Here is a 17423-nt window from a genome sequence, read left to right as displayed (position 1 = left end):
TTGGTACAGGTGGCGCACTCATGTGCAGCAATCACCAAAAGGGTGGAAGTAAGGTCATATGCTTCGTCACATGATCAGAGAACGGCCATATTTGTAGCAAACGCAGGTTATCACATAATGAACATCAAGATGACATGTGCGGCTGAATATTTCCTTGGTGAGTATGACACATACTGTACACTTGCGTCACACAATAGAAATAGGCAGAAAAGCCCATCTGCAGCAAGCAGCCATCTTATAGGAGAAATCAATCGTATAACAGAAGCCCAGACATGAAGCCAGTGCCGTCATTACCATGTCACCCACATGTATACAAAGGATTTTAGGAACAAAAGGGGCCTAGCCCCAAGTCTAACAATTCTATCGGTGATAGGTGACAGGATAAGAGGAGTAAAGGTAAGGGTACATCAACATGGGAAGCTCCATATTTCTATATCAAGCGGCTGAGAGTCACCAGAGAAAGCCGGAGATGTGTCATGTGAAGGTATCTACTAAGTACCAATTATTTTGAATTATACTGCGTTTACACAAAACGATAATTCGTCCAATCGATCGCTTAATGATTTTGAAGCAACGATTTAGTTTTCATAACGATCAGCGTTTAGACGAAAAAATTGTTAGAAAAATTGTTAGAAAATTCATAAGAAAAATCGTTATTGAGATTTTTTTTAAGATCGCTTAAGCCCACCTCGCACATAGGGTGAATCTTTGAAAGGCCGTTTACATGAAGCGATCTGTGAATTTTTAGCGAACGACGATTTGAGAACATGTTGAAAGATCAAAGTGAACGATTTCTCGCTCGTCGCTTGATCGTTTGCTGTGCTCAAATGCGATTTTTGTTGCGAAAATTCGAACTACAGTCGTTCAGTGTAAGCGCAGTACTTGTTTGAAGAGAGGAAATTGGACCATGGCATCAGCAGCTGATGGTATTCATCCAATCTCTGGAATCAGCAGTTTGTTCTTTCATTGTCAGTGGGTGATCTCCTGGATCTATCCCAAAATATTGGGAGAGCCAGTTGTATTGCAGTCCCAATACTATAAGTACTCGTCAGGTCTTAACCAATATTGGGGCCCAGGGTGGAAAAAAATTACTCAAAATGACCAAATTGCTTTAACTTATGGTTTACTAATGTATGTTTTGGTAGAAAAAAAAAAAAACTTTTTGGCATTCTTTTTGTTTTTTCTTTGTTTAATTGCATTTTAATTATATCATAGAAATGAGGGAGCCTTGTGATCAAAGCTATACATAAAGCCGGAATTATGATACCAGTTTCTGCCATTAATGACAGAGGGGTCTGGTCTCTGTTTCCCACCTTGTTGTCTTTCTATAACTATTGAGCTTATTATTCACTCCTTGCCGTTCTAAATCCGACTCTGACACCAGTAATCTATCTGGTTTTAGTCGATCCGAACCCGAACGTTCGGCATTTGATTAGCGGTGGCTGCTGAAGTTGGATAAAGCCCTAAGGCTATATGGAAATCATGGATATAGTCATTGGCTGACTATTTACCAAGTTCTGCAGCCCCAGCTAATCAAATACGGAACGTTCGGGTTCGGATCGACTCGAACCCGAACCCGGTTCGCTCATCTCTAGTCTCAACCAATTTTTTACAGATCCTTATTTTTACTTTTAATGTTCAGAAAAACATGGTTAACCGTGTTTTTGTGTATGCCAAAAAATAAAAATAATTTAAAAAAAGTTACATATATATATATATATATATATATATATATATATATATATATATATATATATTTTTTTTTTTTTTTTTTCTTTGTATTTCCTAAGGACGGCCAGCAGAGGGGGCTAACGTTTATGCTCAGTAACCTGTAAACTCCTTGCAGGAAACTGAGGCTAATCCCTTTCTGTACCTTAGATGTCATGACCATCCCCCCCCCCCCCCCCCCCCCACCCCCCCCCCCCCCCCCCCCCCCCCCCCCCCCCCCTACACACACACACACACACACACATACACACACACACACACACACACACCTTTTTAACTCTTAGGTGACACAGCGATTTTTAATTTTTGCATTTACTTTTTTCCCTCCTCATATTCTAAAATTCTAAACTTTCCCTTTTCCACCAAAAAAAAAAACTCATTTGAAGGCTTATATTTTGTTAAACGAAATTTAATTTATAACTACACCTTTTATTTCACCATAACATGCATGGTGAAACAGAAAAAAAATTCTTTGTGAGTAGGGATGAGCAAATTCACAGTATTAGCGCTTGGCTAGGCTTGCCCTTTGGCTTTTCATCCGGCTGACTTCGAATTCCCTCCTGCAACTCACCGGGTGCCTGGAAAAGCTGGACCCAGTTCTCGGAAACTGGGAGACTGGACCCAGCTTTTCCGGACACCTGGATCGGAGTGGCACGGAGCAGCTGGAGCTCAAAGGCAGCTGACTGGTGAGTGAAAGGTTGTGTCAGCGAATATGCATTTTTGGTAATTTTGGGTACTTTCATTTTTACACAATGCAATTTATGGTTAGAATAAAACATTATCGTCATTCTCTGGGTGGTTAGGATTACAACGATAGACAATTTATATAGGCTTTGTTTTATTTTCCTACCTAAAAAAAAAAATGAAAAACATTTTCCAAAAAAATGATTAAATCTAAAAGTTCCCTATTGAGACTCCTTTTCCCTTTTATTTCCCCCTATGGAGCTATAGAAGGGCTCATTTTTTTTGCCCCATGGTCTTCTTTTTTCTTTCTTTCTTCTTTTATTAAAGGGGTTATCCAGTGCTACAAAAACATGGCCAGAGCACGGCGACCCCGCTCTGAACCGCGGCGGTCCCGGGTGCCGCTTGTAGCCCTTGTAGCCCGGGACCGTAGGTATTAGCGGGCACGGTCCAATCGCCGTGCCCGCTAATACAGTAATCAGATGCAGCTGTCAAACATGACAGCTGCATCCGATTACCGGATCCAGCGTCTCCCTGGTGTCTAGTGGCGGAGATCGCTCCTCCGAGATGTTATCTCCGTTTCTGAAGATGGCCGGGGACCGCTCCAAGATGGCGCCGTTCCTGGCTCGGCACTCGTTTACTTCCGGCTGCAGCAGCCGAAAGCAAACGAGTGCCTATCTCATGGATCTCTGCAGCATATCTATGCTGCAGAGATCTCAATGAGAGATCAAAGTGTATATACTAGAAGTCCCCCAGGGGGGCTTCTAGTATATGTGTAAAAAAAATATATATAGTGTTGTTGTCAATAAAAAGCCCCCTCCCCTAATAAAAGTCTGAATCACCCCCCTTTTCCCAGGTTATAAATAAAAGTAAACAAATAAATAAATAAACAAACATGTTTGCTATCGCCGCGTGCGTAATCGCCCGAACTATTAATTAATCACATTCCTGATCTCGTACGGTGAACGGCGTAACCGCAAAAAAATCCCAAAGTGCAAAATTGCGCATTTTTGGTCGCATCAAATCCAGAAAAATTGTAATAAAAAGCGATCAAAAAGTCGTATATGCACAATCAAGGTACCGATAGAAAGAACACATCATGGCGCAAAAAATGACACCTAACACAGCCCCATAGACCAAAGGATAAAAGCGTTATAAGCCTGGGAATGGAGCGGTTTTAAGTGATGTATATTTGTTGACAATGGTTTGAATTTTTTACAGGCCATCAGATACAATATAAGTTATACATGTTATATATCGTTTTAATCGTAACAACATGAGGAACATATATAACAAGTCAGTTTTACCCCAGGGCGAATGGCGTAAAAACACATTTCCCCCAAATAAACAAAATGTGTTTTTTTTTTCAATTTCACCACACTTTGAATTTTTTTCTGGTTTCGCAGTGTACTTTATGCAAAAATTCAGCCTGTCATTGCAAAGTACAATTAGTGACGCAAAAAATAAGGGCTCATGTGGGTTTCTAAGTGGAAAAATGCAAGTGCTATGGACTTTTAAGCACAAGGAGGAAAAAACGAAAACGCAAAAATCGAAATTGGCTCTGTCCTTAAGGGGTTAAGCTCCATTCACTTCAATGGAACTGAGCAGCAAAACCCCACCCAAGCTGCAGACAAGAGTGGGGCTGTCTCTGGAAGAAAGCGGCCATGTTTTTGTAGTGCTGGATAACCATTTTAAGCTTACCACACATAACAAAACACGTTAAAATTTACATTGGGGTTTTCCTCATACTGTACATATTGCCATTTACCCCAGCAGCTCAACACCTAAGGTAGAAGATAAGGCTTCAGCTCTATTGAACTCACAACCAGAAACATGCCCTGTCCCGTTCCCCAATTTTCCACATTTAGCCCTTGAAGGAGGGCAGACCTGCATCAGCATGGCTCAGCGTCCTCCGAGATCTAAACTAATGTACATATTAATCCCCCCCTCTCCTTCCCCCACCCTCTATCCTATCTCAACGCCTCGGAAAGCCAACACACTCCACCTACCTCCACTACTTCATTCAAAGCTATCCCATAGCTCCCTCACCCTCCTATTTTTACACTCTCCAACCACCCCTAGGGATCCTATCCGAGGCAGGGAGGGCAGTAGGCGCCCCTCTTATTCATCAACTCACAGACAGAACCCCATTCATTTTTATACCCTTTAAATATTGTGCAGACCCGATGGGGCTCCCTCCCCTACTTGGCTCCCCCTTCTCAGGAGGACACCCTCGGGGATATTGCCCCCCTCAGGTCTTTTGATTGCTACAGGTACGCAATAACCTTGTATAAAGGTCACACGTCCCCACATGACAGCCCCATGCCATCCAATTCTCTCATTATCATATATAAATATTTTTTTTCATTTATTTATTAAATACATTCTTAATCCTAATCCCTCTATGGGGTTTCTGTTAGTTATCAATCGCTCTTTACTCAACTTATTCACAACCTCGACCTGTCACATCCAGCCCCCACCCCTGCCCCCAACGCATCCCCATCCCTCTTAAGCCTTTCTTATGCGGAGGGGGAAGACGTCCCAGCCCATTTACTCACTCCAATATCTCAACCTACCCTAATGCCAGCCTAACCAGGTCTACCCTTACCAGGCCTCCCTTACATACACTCACCGGCCACTTTATTAGGTACACCATGCTAGTAACGGGTTGGACCCCCTTTTGCCTTCAGAACTGCCTCAATTCTTCGTGGCATAGATACAACAAGGTGCTGGAAGCTTCCTCAGAGATTTTGGTCCATAGTGACATGATGGCATCACACAGTTGCCGCAGATTTGTCGGCTGCACATCCATGATGCGACTCTCCCGTTCCACCACATCCCAAAGATGCTCTATTGGATTGAGATCTGGTGACTGTGGAGGCCATTTGAGTACAGTGACCTCATTGTCATGTTCAAGAAACCAGTCTGAGATGATTCTAGCTTTATGACATGGCGCATTATCCTGCTGAAAGTAGCCATCAGATGTTGGGAACATTGTGGTCATAAAGGGATGGACATGGTCAGCAACAATACTCAGGTAGGCTGTGGCGTTGCAACGATGCTCAATTGGTACCAAAGGGCCCAAAGAGTGCCAAGAAAATATTCCCCACACCATGACACCACCACCACCAGCCTGAACCGTTGATACAAGGCAGGATGGATCCATGCTTTCATGTTGTTGACGCCAAATTCTGACCCTACCATCCGAATGTCGCAGCAGAAATCGAGACTCATCAGACCAGGCAACGTTTTTCCAATCTTCTTCTGTCCAATTTCGATGAGCTTGTGCAAATTGTAGCCTCAGTTTCCTGTTCTTAGCTGAAAGGAGTGGCACCCGGTGTGGTCTTCTGCTGCTGTAGCCCATCTGCCTCAAAGTTCGACGTACTGTGCGTTCAGAGATGCTCTTCTGCCTACCTTGGTTGTAACGGTTGGCTATTTGAGTCACTGTTGCCTTTCTATCAGCTCGAACCAGTCTGCCCATTCTCCTCTGACCTCTGGCATCAACAAGGCATTTCCGCCCACAGAACTGCCGCTCACTGGATGTTTTTTCTTTTTCGGACCATTCTCTGTAAACCCTAGAGATGGTTGTGCGTGAAAATCCCAGTAGATCAGCAGTTTCTGAAATACTCAGACCAGCCCTTCTGGCACCAACAACCATGCCACGTTCAAAGGCACTCAAATCACCTTTCTTCCCCATACTGATGCTCGGTTTGAACTGCAGGAGATTGTCTTGACCATGTCTACATGCCTAAATGCACTGAGTTGCCGCCATGTGATTGGCTAATTAGAATTTAAGTGGTAACGTGCAGTTGGACAGCTGTACCTAATAAAGTGGCCGGTGAGTGTACAAATATTAGGGAAGCAAGACAGGCAACCCATTCCTTCTTCTCCTCCCACCATGGTCTTCACTTCACATCGGTACCACTTTTGACTTTTTGATCACATTTATGCATTTCTTTTTAGCAAAAATTCTGGCTTTTGGCACTTTTTTCATCTACACCATCCAATGTAGTAATTCGCCTTTTCACCTCTTTCTCCCACCATTGCTGTCACCAGTGAGTGTCCGGGCACCAGAGGTAGTTTTGTATCACAGCCATTGTTGCTGGTGCAGCCTCTCAATGGCACTAAAACCCTTAGGAATTGTTCTCGCTCCCCTTTTCCTCTTCAAAAGTAGAGCTGAGCAAACGTTTCAAAAGTTTGGTTCGACAGGTTCGCTTAACTTTAAAGTTAAGTATAGGTTCGTCCAAACCGAATTTTAAACAAACTGCACTAAAATAGTTAAGTAATTGCAGGTGTTTAGCTGTTTTACTGTGGTTCAAGAACTTTGCTAATTTATACTTACCTACGCTTCCTTGGTGTCCTTCTTCTCTGGTCCCATCCCATCTTCTCCATTGACAGCCCACTCAGCCTAACACAGTAATTGGCTGAGCAGGTTGTCAATCTCGTCTCAGGAGTGACAGCCCGCTCAGCCAATCACAGGTTGACTGAGACGGGTCAGCATCATGGCCAGTATTGGGTGAGCGGGCTGTCACTCTTGTCATTAGAGTGACAGCCCGCTCAGCAAATCACTGGCCGTGGTGCTGCCTTGTCAGAGTCAGCCAGTGATTGGCTGAGTTGGCCGTCACTCTACAGGCAGCTGAAGACACCAAAGACCCACCGGAGGACACCAGGGAAACTTGTACAAGTGAAAATATATATATTGTCCTGTCAGTGATTGCCTAAGCAGGATGTCACTCCTGTCTCAGGAGTGATAGTCCATGCAGCCAATCAGAGGCTGACTGGGATGGGACAGAACCACAGCCAGCGATTGGCTCAACGGGCTGTCATTCTTGTCTTCAGAGTGACAGCCCGCTCAGCCAATCACTGCAGTGCTCCCCGGCCCCAGTCAGCCAGTGATTGGCTGAGTGGGCCGTCACTCTAAAGGCAGCTGAAGACACCAGAGACCCACAAAAAGACATCAGAGGAGCTCGTGCCAGGTAAGAACATCTTTTTTTGTTGTTGTTTTTATATGTGCCACTGCCATCTTTACAAACTTGTTCCAAGCTTTTAAAAAAGTTCTGTTCAGTAGCAAATTGAACTTTTTGCAAAATTAGGGACAAATTTGGGTTCGAGAGGCTCGGCTTTTTTAATTCTTATATTTATGTACATTTAACTTTATGTATCCCTTATTATACTCTGATAATTATTAGTGATGAGCGAAAACTGTTCGATCGAATAGTGAGATATTCGAATATTCGATAAATATATTGAATATCCCGCGAATATTCGATAAATATTCGATAAGCGTTCAAGTCCCCCAGCTTCCGGTTTCACCCTCCAAATGGTCAAATAGATGTTTTTCACTAATCGAATACTTGTTCCCATAGACTTTAATGGGATCGAATATTCGAATATCTCACTATTCGCTCATCACTAATAATTGTTATATGAAGTCTAGTTTGGTGTCCCACCACGGGTGCTGCTAGAAGTTACACCCTTCGCAAAAGCCTGTATTTTTTGGATGTAAGTGATGATTTAGTAGTGTTAAAGTTTTGCCACAAGATGTCGCTATTGTAAGTGTATGTACCTAGTTGTTCCACAGCTGTAGTATTGAAAGGGTTATTGTTTGTTTGTTTGTCACATGGATCTGTAGGCCAATGAGCGTGTTTACTTCTTCTGTCCTATCATTTCTATCTTTACTTCATACATATGCACTCTTCACCCATTCACAGCACACCTTACAGGGGCTGTAGATAGAAAATCACATGGGTAGAGGAAGTGTAGAGGTCTTTTGTCGCTAGACTCTGTAGAGGAAGGACACAAGCCAGAACACTCTCTACAGCAGTCCAGTCGGGCCCTGGCCCTATGCCAGGTCCCTAATGTCAGTGTGCAGTCTAGAAGCAGACCCAGGCACATGAAACTAACCTTTTCTTCTCCAGTAACTCTACTCAAAACTATGCAGTGTTAAATCCTTTGATAGAGAGGACAAGTCAGAGATCATCTCAACCCACGCCATGGACAAGGAGAGACGCAGGACAGTATCCACAAAGTAAGACTAGGAACTGATCCGGATAGAGCAAAGTTGCTAAAAGCCCATGAACTCAAACTCACAGCACGGGTGTAAGCAGGGATCCCTCAGCATTCCGCTTATTCCAGGTTATGCTATATAAAGGGGGCACCGAGAGGAGTACTGGTCTGCTATATACAGGGGGCACAGGGAGGAGTACTGGTCTGCTGTATACAGGGGGCACAGGGAGGGATACTGGTCTGCTATATACAGGGGGCACATGGAGGGATACTGGTCTGCTATATACAGGGGGCACAGGGAGGAGTACTGGTCTGCTATATACAGGGGGCACATGGAGGGATACTGGTGTGCTATATACAGGGGCACATGGAGGAGTACTGGTCTGCTATATACTGGGGGAACATGGAGGAGTACTGGTCTGCTATATACAGGGGGTACATGGAGGGATACTGGTCTGCTATATACAGGGGGCACATGGAGGTATACTGGTCTGCTATATACAGGGGACACACGGAGGGATACTGGTCTGCTCTATACAGGGGGCACATGAAGGAGTACTGGTCTGCTATATACAGGGGGCACATGGAGGGATACTGGTCTGCTATATAAGGTCTGGGGCTTGTGTCACCCACTAGGATAGGGTCCCCTGACACTGGTAGAGCAATAGGTGGTACAAAGACCCCAGAGTGAAAACACAGTCACAAGTATTTTATCTCTCTCAAGTATTCTTCTATTTCTACCTCAGACATCCCGGCAGAGCACAGTACTACTTGGGTTGGGACTCTCTTGACATACTCCTCTCTACTCTTCTGATTCTACTATATACCTCTCAGCACGCAACTCAGTCCACACGACTGTACAACTCCCTATCTGCTCACTACAGATCTATCAAGTGTCCTATTAAGTATAAAGTCTTATATCAATGCAAAGCTGTATGACCGGCTGCAAGTATCCTCTGAGTAAAGCAGATTTTATTTATGATAAAGAGACTCTGTGATCCAGCACTAACACAGCAAATTCCTTGGGTCATCTCCCCTTTCTGTGGGTGGCAGTGCCAATAGTCCGGGTGGGTCATTATTCCACTCCAGATCACTGTGCCAACAGTCCAAGGGACCTCGCAACAACCCGGCAGGTCACTGTCCACAGGGGAACAAGGTACAACCGACCCTCTAAACTAAAATCAGGTGTGCCATCATACCTGTGTGCCCAACTGACACTGGCATCATAACATCATTGGGCCCGGCCGTATCTCGGCCAACCACCATAGGACTGGCGTCACACCTCATCATCTGGCAAGTGACAGTCCGTGTCGCCTCCACACCGGTGTACTACCAGCACACCGCCACACAAGTCCCAGCCAGCTGCCAAGAGGAGGCCAAAATAATTCTGTTGTAGCCCTTAGAAGGACTGTTGGGTTCTTTGTGGATGATTCCTGCCTAACAGACACTATTTTCCCCACCCTAACACTCTCCCTGACAGACAGCAGCTCTCTCCCTTCTGCTTGGTGAGGAATCTCAGGGGGTGGACAAAGACTGCAGAGGGCCTTATAACATTTATAATTCTGGTGTTTGCTGATGGACCTTTGGGCCTCCATAGACACCAGGGTCAATGTGAGACCTCTTTTTACATGGTCAATGTGTCCCCTCTGCCCCCACCATAGCTGTGCGGCAGTGTCTGAAAGTTGAGACCTCCATACTACACAATGGATATGTTGAGTTTTATGCTTGTTATTTCTTCTTTTTATAGTATAGAAGTAAAAATTATTCTCTACGCACCTTCTGTTTGAACACACTTACGGTATATTATACTCCATGAAGTATATAGAGAGAAAAGCTTCAGTGTTTGTAAATTCTACATTAAAATAACATGAAAGCACTATAGAGCCCGGTGGTACAGTTCCCATACCCCTATACCTTGCCTCAAGGTGTTTGCTCTACAGAAATAGACCACAAACAAGGTCATAGATGATAAGATGGTTCATGCCTTCTCATAGTGACCCTTATAACTATACTGACCTATCAGGAGGCAGGTGTCACATGGAGATAGTGGAAGTCATTGAGTATAAATACAACTGAGTACATGACCAAAGTATCTCTCCTCATCAAGGTCCACCATGAAGCTTCTCCTGATCTGTGTGCTCCTCGGAGCTGCCAGTGAGTACACCATTAATATTTTATTATTCCTCTTAAAACGGACTGAGATTCTGCAGCCTTTGTGGAAGGTTATTGTGTTGTTAGTCATTCCGGGGGTTCTGTTATTTTGATTTTTGTCACATTCTGCTATAATCAGAGATGAGGTTATCTAGAGATCAGCAAACGTGCTTGTTTCGCCTTGGTGACAAGTAGTGATAAGCAAACCTGCCGAATGTGCGGGATCGGACAGCATTTGTCTCCCAGTGGTTGAAGAAGTTGGATGTAGTCTTAGGGAGTCCTGGAAAACACGATTACAGTCTATGGCCTATGGCGGTATCCATGTTTTCCAGGACCCACTAGAGCTGCATCCAAATTCTTCAGGCAGCAGAGTCAAATGTCAAGCGAACCAAAACGTTCGGCAGGTTTGTTCAACACTAGTCACAAGCCATGTCTGCCACCATATATTAGCCAACTTAAAAAGGGTTATTCCAAGATTATAACTCATCACCAATCCACAGGATAGATGATAAGCATCTGATAAGTGCAGGTCCGCTGGGTATCATCATCGGCCCTTGTTTGACACAATGACTCAGATGTTCACCCAGCCGAAACTGCAGTATCGGCCGGATGAACAACACTTTATTTTAATTGGAATGCAGACACATTAGGGTGTGCCCGCTTTCCAATTAACCATAGGGAACAGTGTAAAGTATGTCCGGGAGCCGTGCTTTACGTTGTGAGAACCAGCTATCTTGTGCGGCCCCTGTTCACTGAATAGCTGCAGCCCACAATAGACCTGTCAATCATTTTGTGCGGCCATGGAGAACTGGATTTCATACAGTGGAATGTAATTGTATACTGCCATTAAAGTGACTCTGTACCCAAAATCTGCCCCCCCCCCCCCCCCCCAAACCACTTGTACCTTCAGAATAGCTGCTTTTTGTCCAAGATCTGTACTAGGGTCCGTTCGGCAGGTGATGCAGTTATTGTCCTAAAAAACAACTTTTAAACTTGCAGCCCCGTGCCCAACGGCCGGGGGCTTAGAATATTTGTGCCCTAACTTTGCACCACCCCTCCCTCCCTCCTCCCCACCCTCTTCATCATTAGGAATGCCACTGGAACACTTTTCTCCATGCTGAACATTGCACAGGTGGCCTAACAATCCAGCCCATGTGCCGTGCTGACACAGGTTGGGAAGGTACAAGTGGTTTGGGGGGGGGGGGGGTGTCAGATTGTGGGTACTGAGTCGCTTTAAACAACAGCCATTGTTGTAACTTGCAACAATGGCCGCTGTTTAATGTAAAAATATGTGTGAACGTGGACTAGTACTGGATTAAAAAATTAACATTTTCTTTTGTCTTCTTCTCAGCTGCTTTTGAGGATGATGATAAGATTGTAGGTGGCTACACCTGCTCCAAGAACTCTGTCCCCTACCAGGTGTCCCTGAACTCCGGCTACCACTTCTGTGGAGGATCCCTGATCAACAACCTGTGGGTGATCTCTGCTGCTCACTGCTACAAGGCGTAAGTTTATTTCTTTGTTATTATTCATTCTCAAATTTTAGATTTTTAGATTCATGGTAGATATGTATGAGCTACATTTTATATGTAATGTTCTGCTATGAACCAATAATAAGGTAATATAACTACTAGGGATGAGTGAACTTGCTGAAAGTTTGAGTATGAACCCCAAAAATCCCCCAAAATACACCACTTCTTGCAGGACATACAGCAGCTGATGACATACAGCAGCATGGGAAGACTAGAGATTTTCAAAAAGAAGTAAATTACAAATCTATATAACTTTCTAAAACCAGTTGACTTGAAAGAAAAAAATAATTCTGGTCAATGGACGTTAGTATTATTGATGAGAACACCTCATTTGCTTCTAAAGTCATTGCTACAAATGTTTCAGTCATAGCATTTAGTTACCTGTAACCTAAGGGCACATGTGGCATACAAATGGTTTATCGTGGAAAAAAATAACTTGAAATGTTGTCTTCTTTTATTTTGTTTCATCTAGGAGCCTTCAGGTCAGACTGGGAGAACACAACATTGCCACCAACGAGGGCACCGAGCAGTTCATCAACTCCGCCAAGGTCATCCGCCATGGAAGCTACAACTCCAGAACCCTGGACAATGACATCATGTTGATCAAGCTGGCCTCTGCCGCCACCCTCAACTCCTACGTCAAGGCTGTTAGCTTGGCCAGTGGTTGTGCTGCCGCCGGCACCAGCTGTCTGATCTCCGGATGGGGCAACACCCTCAGCAGTGGAAGTAAGTCAGGGATTAGCAAAGGAGCTATCGAATATTTGCATCTCTTTCATTTTGGATTGAATTATTATTCTTGTGATTATTCTTAAACTCTCTTTGCAGCCAACTACCCCGATCTCCTCCAGTGCCTGAACGCCCCTGTCCTGACCACTGCCCAGTGTACCAACGCCTACCCCGGAGAGATCACCAACAACATGATCTGTGTTGGATACGTGGAGGGAGGCAAGGATTCCTGCCAGGTACATTTTTCTGCCTGATTGTTTTAGCGTTGAAGTCATAGTGGACGTTAGCATTTCTTGCAGTGACAATCCAGTACCAGCCCTATTTCTAAACCCGAGAAGCTTGTTGGGGGCACCTAGAACTTCCTGACCTAAATCTATGATTAATACTACCCAATCCTTTCCATCCACCATGGTTACCCATCTTTTAGTCCTCACATTATCCTTAAAGATTTACGAAAAGTTCTTTCATCCATCTAATACCTTCAATTTCTTCTCAGGGTGACTCCGGTGGACCCGTGGTCTGCAATGGACAGCTCCAGGGTATTGTCTCCTGGGGATATGGCTGTGCCCTCAGGAACTATCCCGGTGTCTACACCAAGGTCTGCAACTACAACTCCTGGGTCTCCAGCACCGTTGCTGCCAACTAAATTAGTGAACTTGACTTGTTCTATTATGTGAATGTAACAATAAAATATCAATAAAATATCGATAATACTGTCAGTTCCGTGTTTCATACGATCATAAGTAACTTTACTCTCTCCAATACGGGATAATAATCTCATACCCCCTTCATTCCACAAGATTAACGCCTCATAGGTAGAATGTGACCTAAATGTTTGACGGGAGGGGATCCAAGCAATGGAGACTGTGTCTATATCTCCTTACATAGAGACCATACATGCACCTCTCTGTCAATATCTCCATAAAGGTCCCAACTCTCAAACCTTACCAGATATTGGCTTATTTATGTACTTTACTGATCCATAGCTGTAGTCCTGAGGCTGAAGGGACCCGTTTCATTTCATAGGGTAAATTCATTGTTGCTTCCTGTTCTATAACCCTACTTTAATGAATAGAAGCCAGATTGCATACATTTTTAATTTAACCGCTTCAAGACCGAGCCCTTTCCTCCCCGCCTTCTAAGAGCCATAGCGCATTTATTTTTCCACCTACAGGGCTGGTTGGGGTCATTTTTTGTGCCATGATTTCTAGTTTTCATTAATATCATACTGGTGTAACAGAAACATTTTGATTGCTCTTTATTAATTTTTTGTCATATATAATTTAATAAAATCAGCAATCCTGGTGTGTGTTTTTTTTGTTTCCGTTTACGCCGTTCACCATGCGGGAACAATAATGTTAAATTTTAAAAGATCGGACAATTCCGCACGCTACGAATTGTAATATGTTTATTTATTTATATTTATATTTTTATAATGGGCAAGGGGGTATTTTAACCCCTAGATGACCCTGGGCGTACAGTTACGTTCAGGGCCGCCTACGGGTGTTCAGAGTGGGGCCGCGCAGTGGGCGCGCTCTGAACCGCCACTGTCCCGGATGCCGCATGTAGCCAAGGACCGCGGCTATTAGCAGGCACGCTCCGATCGCCGTGCCCGCTAATTAAGTAATCGGATGCAGCTGTCAAAGTTGATCCGATTACCTTATGCAGCCCTTCCCTGGTGTCTAGTGGGGTGGATCGCTCCTCTGGTATGTTGTCCCGGAGGAGCAATCCACATGTCTGGCTCGGGCTGGGGTCTGCACCGTAATGGCGCTGATCTCAGCTCGGCACCCGATTGCTTCCGGCTGCTGCAGCCGGAAGCAATCGAGAGCCTATCTCATTGATCTTTGCTGTATAACTATACAGCATAGATCTCAATGAGAGATCAGTGTACTTATACTAGAAGTCCCCCAGGGGGAATAACCCTAATCCCAGGGGGAATAACCCTAACCCCAGAGGGGCTTCTAGTATAAGTGTAAAAAAAAAAAAGTTGTTATTAATAAAAAGCTCCCTGCCCTAATAAAAGTTCGAATCACCCCCCCCCCCCTTTCCCATGTTATAAATAGAAATAAATAAACATGTTTTGCATCGCCCCGTGCGTAATCGCCCGATCTATTAAGTTATCACATTCCTGATCTCACACGGTAAACGGCGTAAGCGCCAAAGTGCAAAATTGCGCATTTTTGGTTGCATCAAATCCAGAAAAATTGTAATAAAAAGTGATCAAAAAGTCGCATCAAGGTACCGATAGGGAGAACACATCATGGCGCAAAAAATGACACCTCACACAGCCCCATAGACCAAAGGATAAAACACTATAAGCCTGGGAATAGAGCAATTTTAAGGAACATATTTTTGTTAACAATGGTTTGAATTTTTTACAAGCCATCACATAATATAAAAGTTATACATGTTACAAATCGTTGTAATCGTAACAACTTGAGGAACATAGATAACAAGTCAGTTTTACCCCAGGGCGAATGGCGTAAAAAAAAAACCCTCCAAATAAAAGAAATGCGTTTTTTTTCCCAATTTCACCACACATTAAATTTTTTTCTGGTTTCGCAGTGTACTTTATGAAAAAATTCAGCCTGTCATTGCAAAGTACAATTAGTGGCGCAAAAAATAAGGGCTCATATGGGTTTCTAGATGAAAAAATGCAAGTGCTATGGCCTTTTAAGCACAAGGAGGAAAAAACGAAAACGCAAAAATTTTAGTTGGCCCGGTCCTCTAAGGGTTAAACTTTTATTTTTTGGGGGAAGGGGTTATAAGGGGTCTTTTAATACTTTTAATTTTTTAATTTTTATTACACTTTTTTTTAAAATACTTTTATTCAGTGTACTGATCTATGCTATGCCATAGCATAGCATACTGTAGATCAGTGTTGTTGCCGATCTATGTATAGAGCCTGCCTGAGAGCAGATTCTACACATAGATCACACAATGGATGGAAGGAGCTTACCCCGCCTTTCGTCTCGATCACTCAGTGCCAGATGCTTAATCTGTCACAGAGCACTATAAATGCCGTGATCGCTGTAGATTGCCACGTTTAAGGGGTTAATGAGACTCAGCTGTGGAATCGGACTCTCATTACCTGCGGTCCCGGAGACTGGTGTGAGAAGGATCACTCTCACTGCAGCGCTCCCGCTCACATCAATAACTCAATAACCCTGTCAGTACAGGGAACGTATATATACATTCCGACTGCATGGGGTATGTGCAGTAGAAACGTATATACACATATTACTGACGCGAAGGGGTTAAATAAGTCTAAGAATAGTAAAAGAAAGAAATCCAAAACAGTAAATTTTTTGGCCACTGGATGTCCCTCATTTGAACACATCAGGGGTGGGGGAGGAGTGATTTATGAAGGCTGTGGCTAGGGCGTACACCAAGCAAAAGGTGTAGATTTGCCCCTTCTCCCTGGAATACGTCTACTGTATCGCCCGCCCATTGGGTGGGGCAAGGTGGGGAGGCTACAAGATATAAATCTATACCTGGTGGTGGCCGGTGTAGATTTGTCGCGCAGGGTAGCAGGTCCTGACGGCCTCTTAGTAAATCCATCCAGGGAAAAGGGAATGGGACTTTATTCATACGCTGGTCTTCATAAATGCCCCCTTTAGCGTCTGCTGATTGTTGGAGCAGAGAGCTTCTAACAAAGAACAGTTGTTGATTTGGCAGACTCAGCTGAGTAGTTGAATGACCAGTGTGTAATACCGATATTTCCATTTGGATGGCGGAGATAACCCTTTAAAGGAAATCTATTATCTGCAGTTCAGTTCGGGGAGAGAGGGGTTGCAGCTATGGAGAGATTACCTCCACAGTCCTGTCCCCTGATGTAAGCCCCAGCCTGAAGTGGATCTGCTATGATTTGGAAGGTGAGGGGGACTTCCTGGGTCAGAGTACAGGGCTGTAGACCCCGCTATGCAGACCATGCCCCTCCCCCACTCCCCCTCCCACCCAGTACAGGGAGCTCTTAAACAAAAGCAATGCTCTTAAACCAAGTCACAATTTTGAAAAACTGTGAGCACTTAAACCAAAACGCTCTTAAACCAAGGTACCACTGTATATATATATATATATATATATATATATATATATATATATATGTAGATAGATAGATAGATAGATAGATTAATAGATATAGATAGATATAGGACAGCGTACCTTGAAAGTGCAAAAATCTCTTTAATTTATTATGTAAATTGCATGCAAAAATACAATATTTCGGTTCTCAAACATATTAAGCCTTTCTCTGTATGTTTTAGAGCCAAAACGTCATATTTTGTTTATGCAATCGGCACAATAAAGTAAAGAGATTTTTGCACTCTTAAGGCATGCTGTCCTCACTATATTTTTTGCATGAGTTACCCGATGGAAGAGGACCTGGAGGAGGACTGTGCATCAGGGTTGGGGATTCCGCTGATTCCTGCTTGTGGAAGTTTGCTATATTCACATATATGTATATGTATGTTCTACACAACTGATTCTAACAACTTTGCTACAACCCCTTTAAGCTATCATTACAATAATGATAAATAAGGGGTGAGCGCCATGGGATTATAAGGCTAATAAGTAAATCAATTAAAAGCATGATATCTT

General features: G+C 43.8%; 1 protein-coding gene across 2 annotated transcripts; it reads left to right on the top strand.

Moving 5' to 3' along the window:
• Positions 1-59: 59 nt before the first annotated feature.
• Positions 60-14128, top strand: LOC138799078 (trypsin-like). Of its 2 annotated transcripts, XM_069979843.1 has the most exons (6): positions 141-157; positions 10523-10569; positions 11918-12071; positions 12571-12824; positions 12924-13060; positions 13321-14128. In XM_069979843.1, the coding sequence occupies exons 2-6, from the start codon at positions 10530-10532 to the stop codon at positions 13468-13470; spliced, it is 735 nt and encodes a 244-aa protein (XP_069835944.1). In that variant the 5' UTR covers positions 141-157; positions 10523-10529; the 3' UTR covers positions 13471-14128. The 2 variants fall into 2 exon arrangements, with proteins under 2 accessions (XP_069835945.1, XP_069835944.1); XM_069979844.1 differs by lacking the exon at positions 10523-10569 and having other exon boundaries at positions 60-157.
• Positions 14129-17423: the final 3295 nt, after the last annotated feature.

This window comes from Dendropsophus ebraccatus, chromosome 8, assembly GCF_027789765.1.
Source record: "Dendropsophus ebraccatus isolate aDenEbr1 chromosome 8, aDenEbr1.pat, whole genome shotgun sequence".
NCBI lineage: Eukaryota > Metazoa > Chordata > Amphibia > Anura > Hylidae > Dendropsophus > Dendropsophus ebraccatus.
The sequence above is the reverse complement of the archived record's forward strand: the minus strand, read 5'-3'. Positions and strand labels throughout refer to the sequence as shown.

Coding starts and splice junctions, on each gene's coding strand:
- LOC138799078 (XM_069979844.1), top strand. CDS start 118: ATGAACATCAAGATGACATGTGCGGCTGAATATTTCCTTG. Junction 158..11,917: donor TGCGGCTGAATATTTCCTTG/GTGAGTATGACA, acceptor TCTTCTTCTCAG/CTGCTTTTGAGGATGATGAT. Junction 13,061..13,320: donor GAGGCAAGGATTCCTGCCAG/GTACATTTTTCT, acceptor ATTTCTTCTCAG/GGTGACTCCGGTGGACCCGT.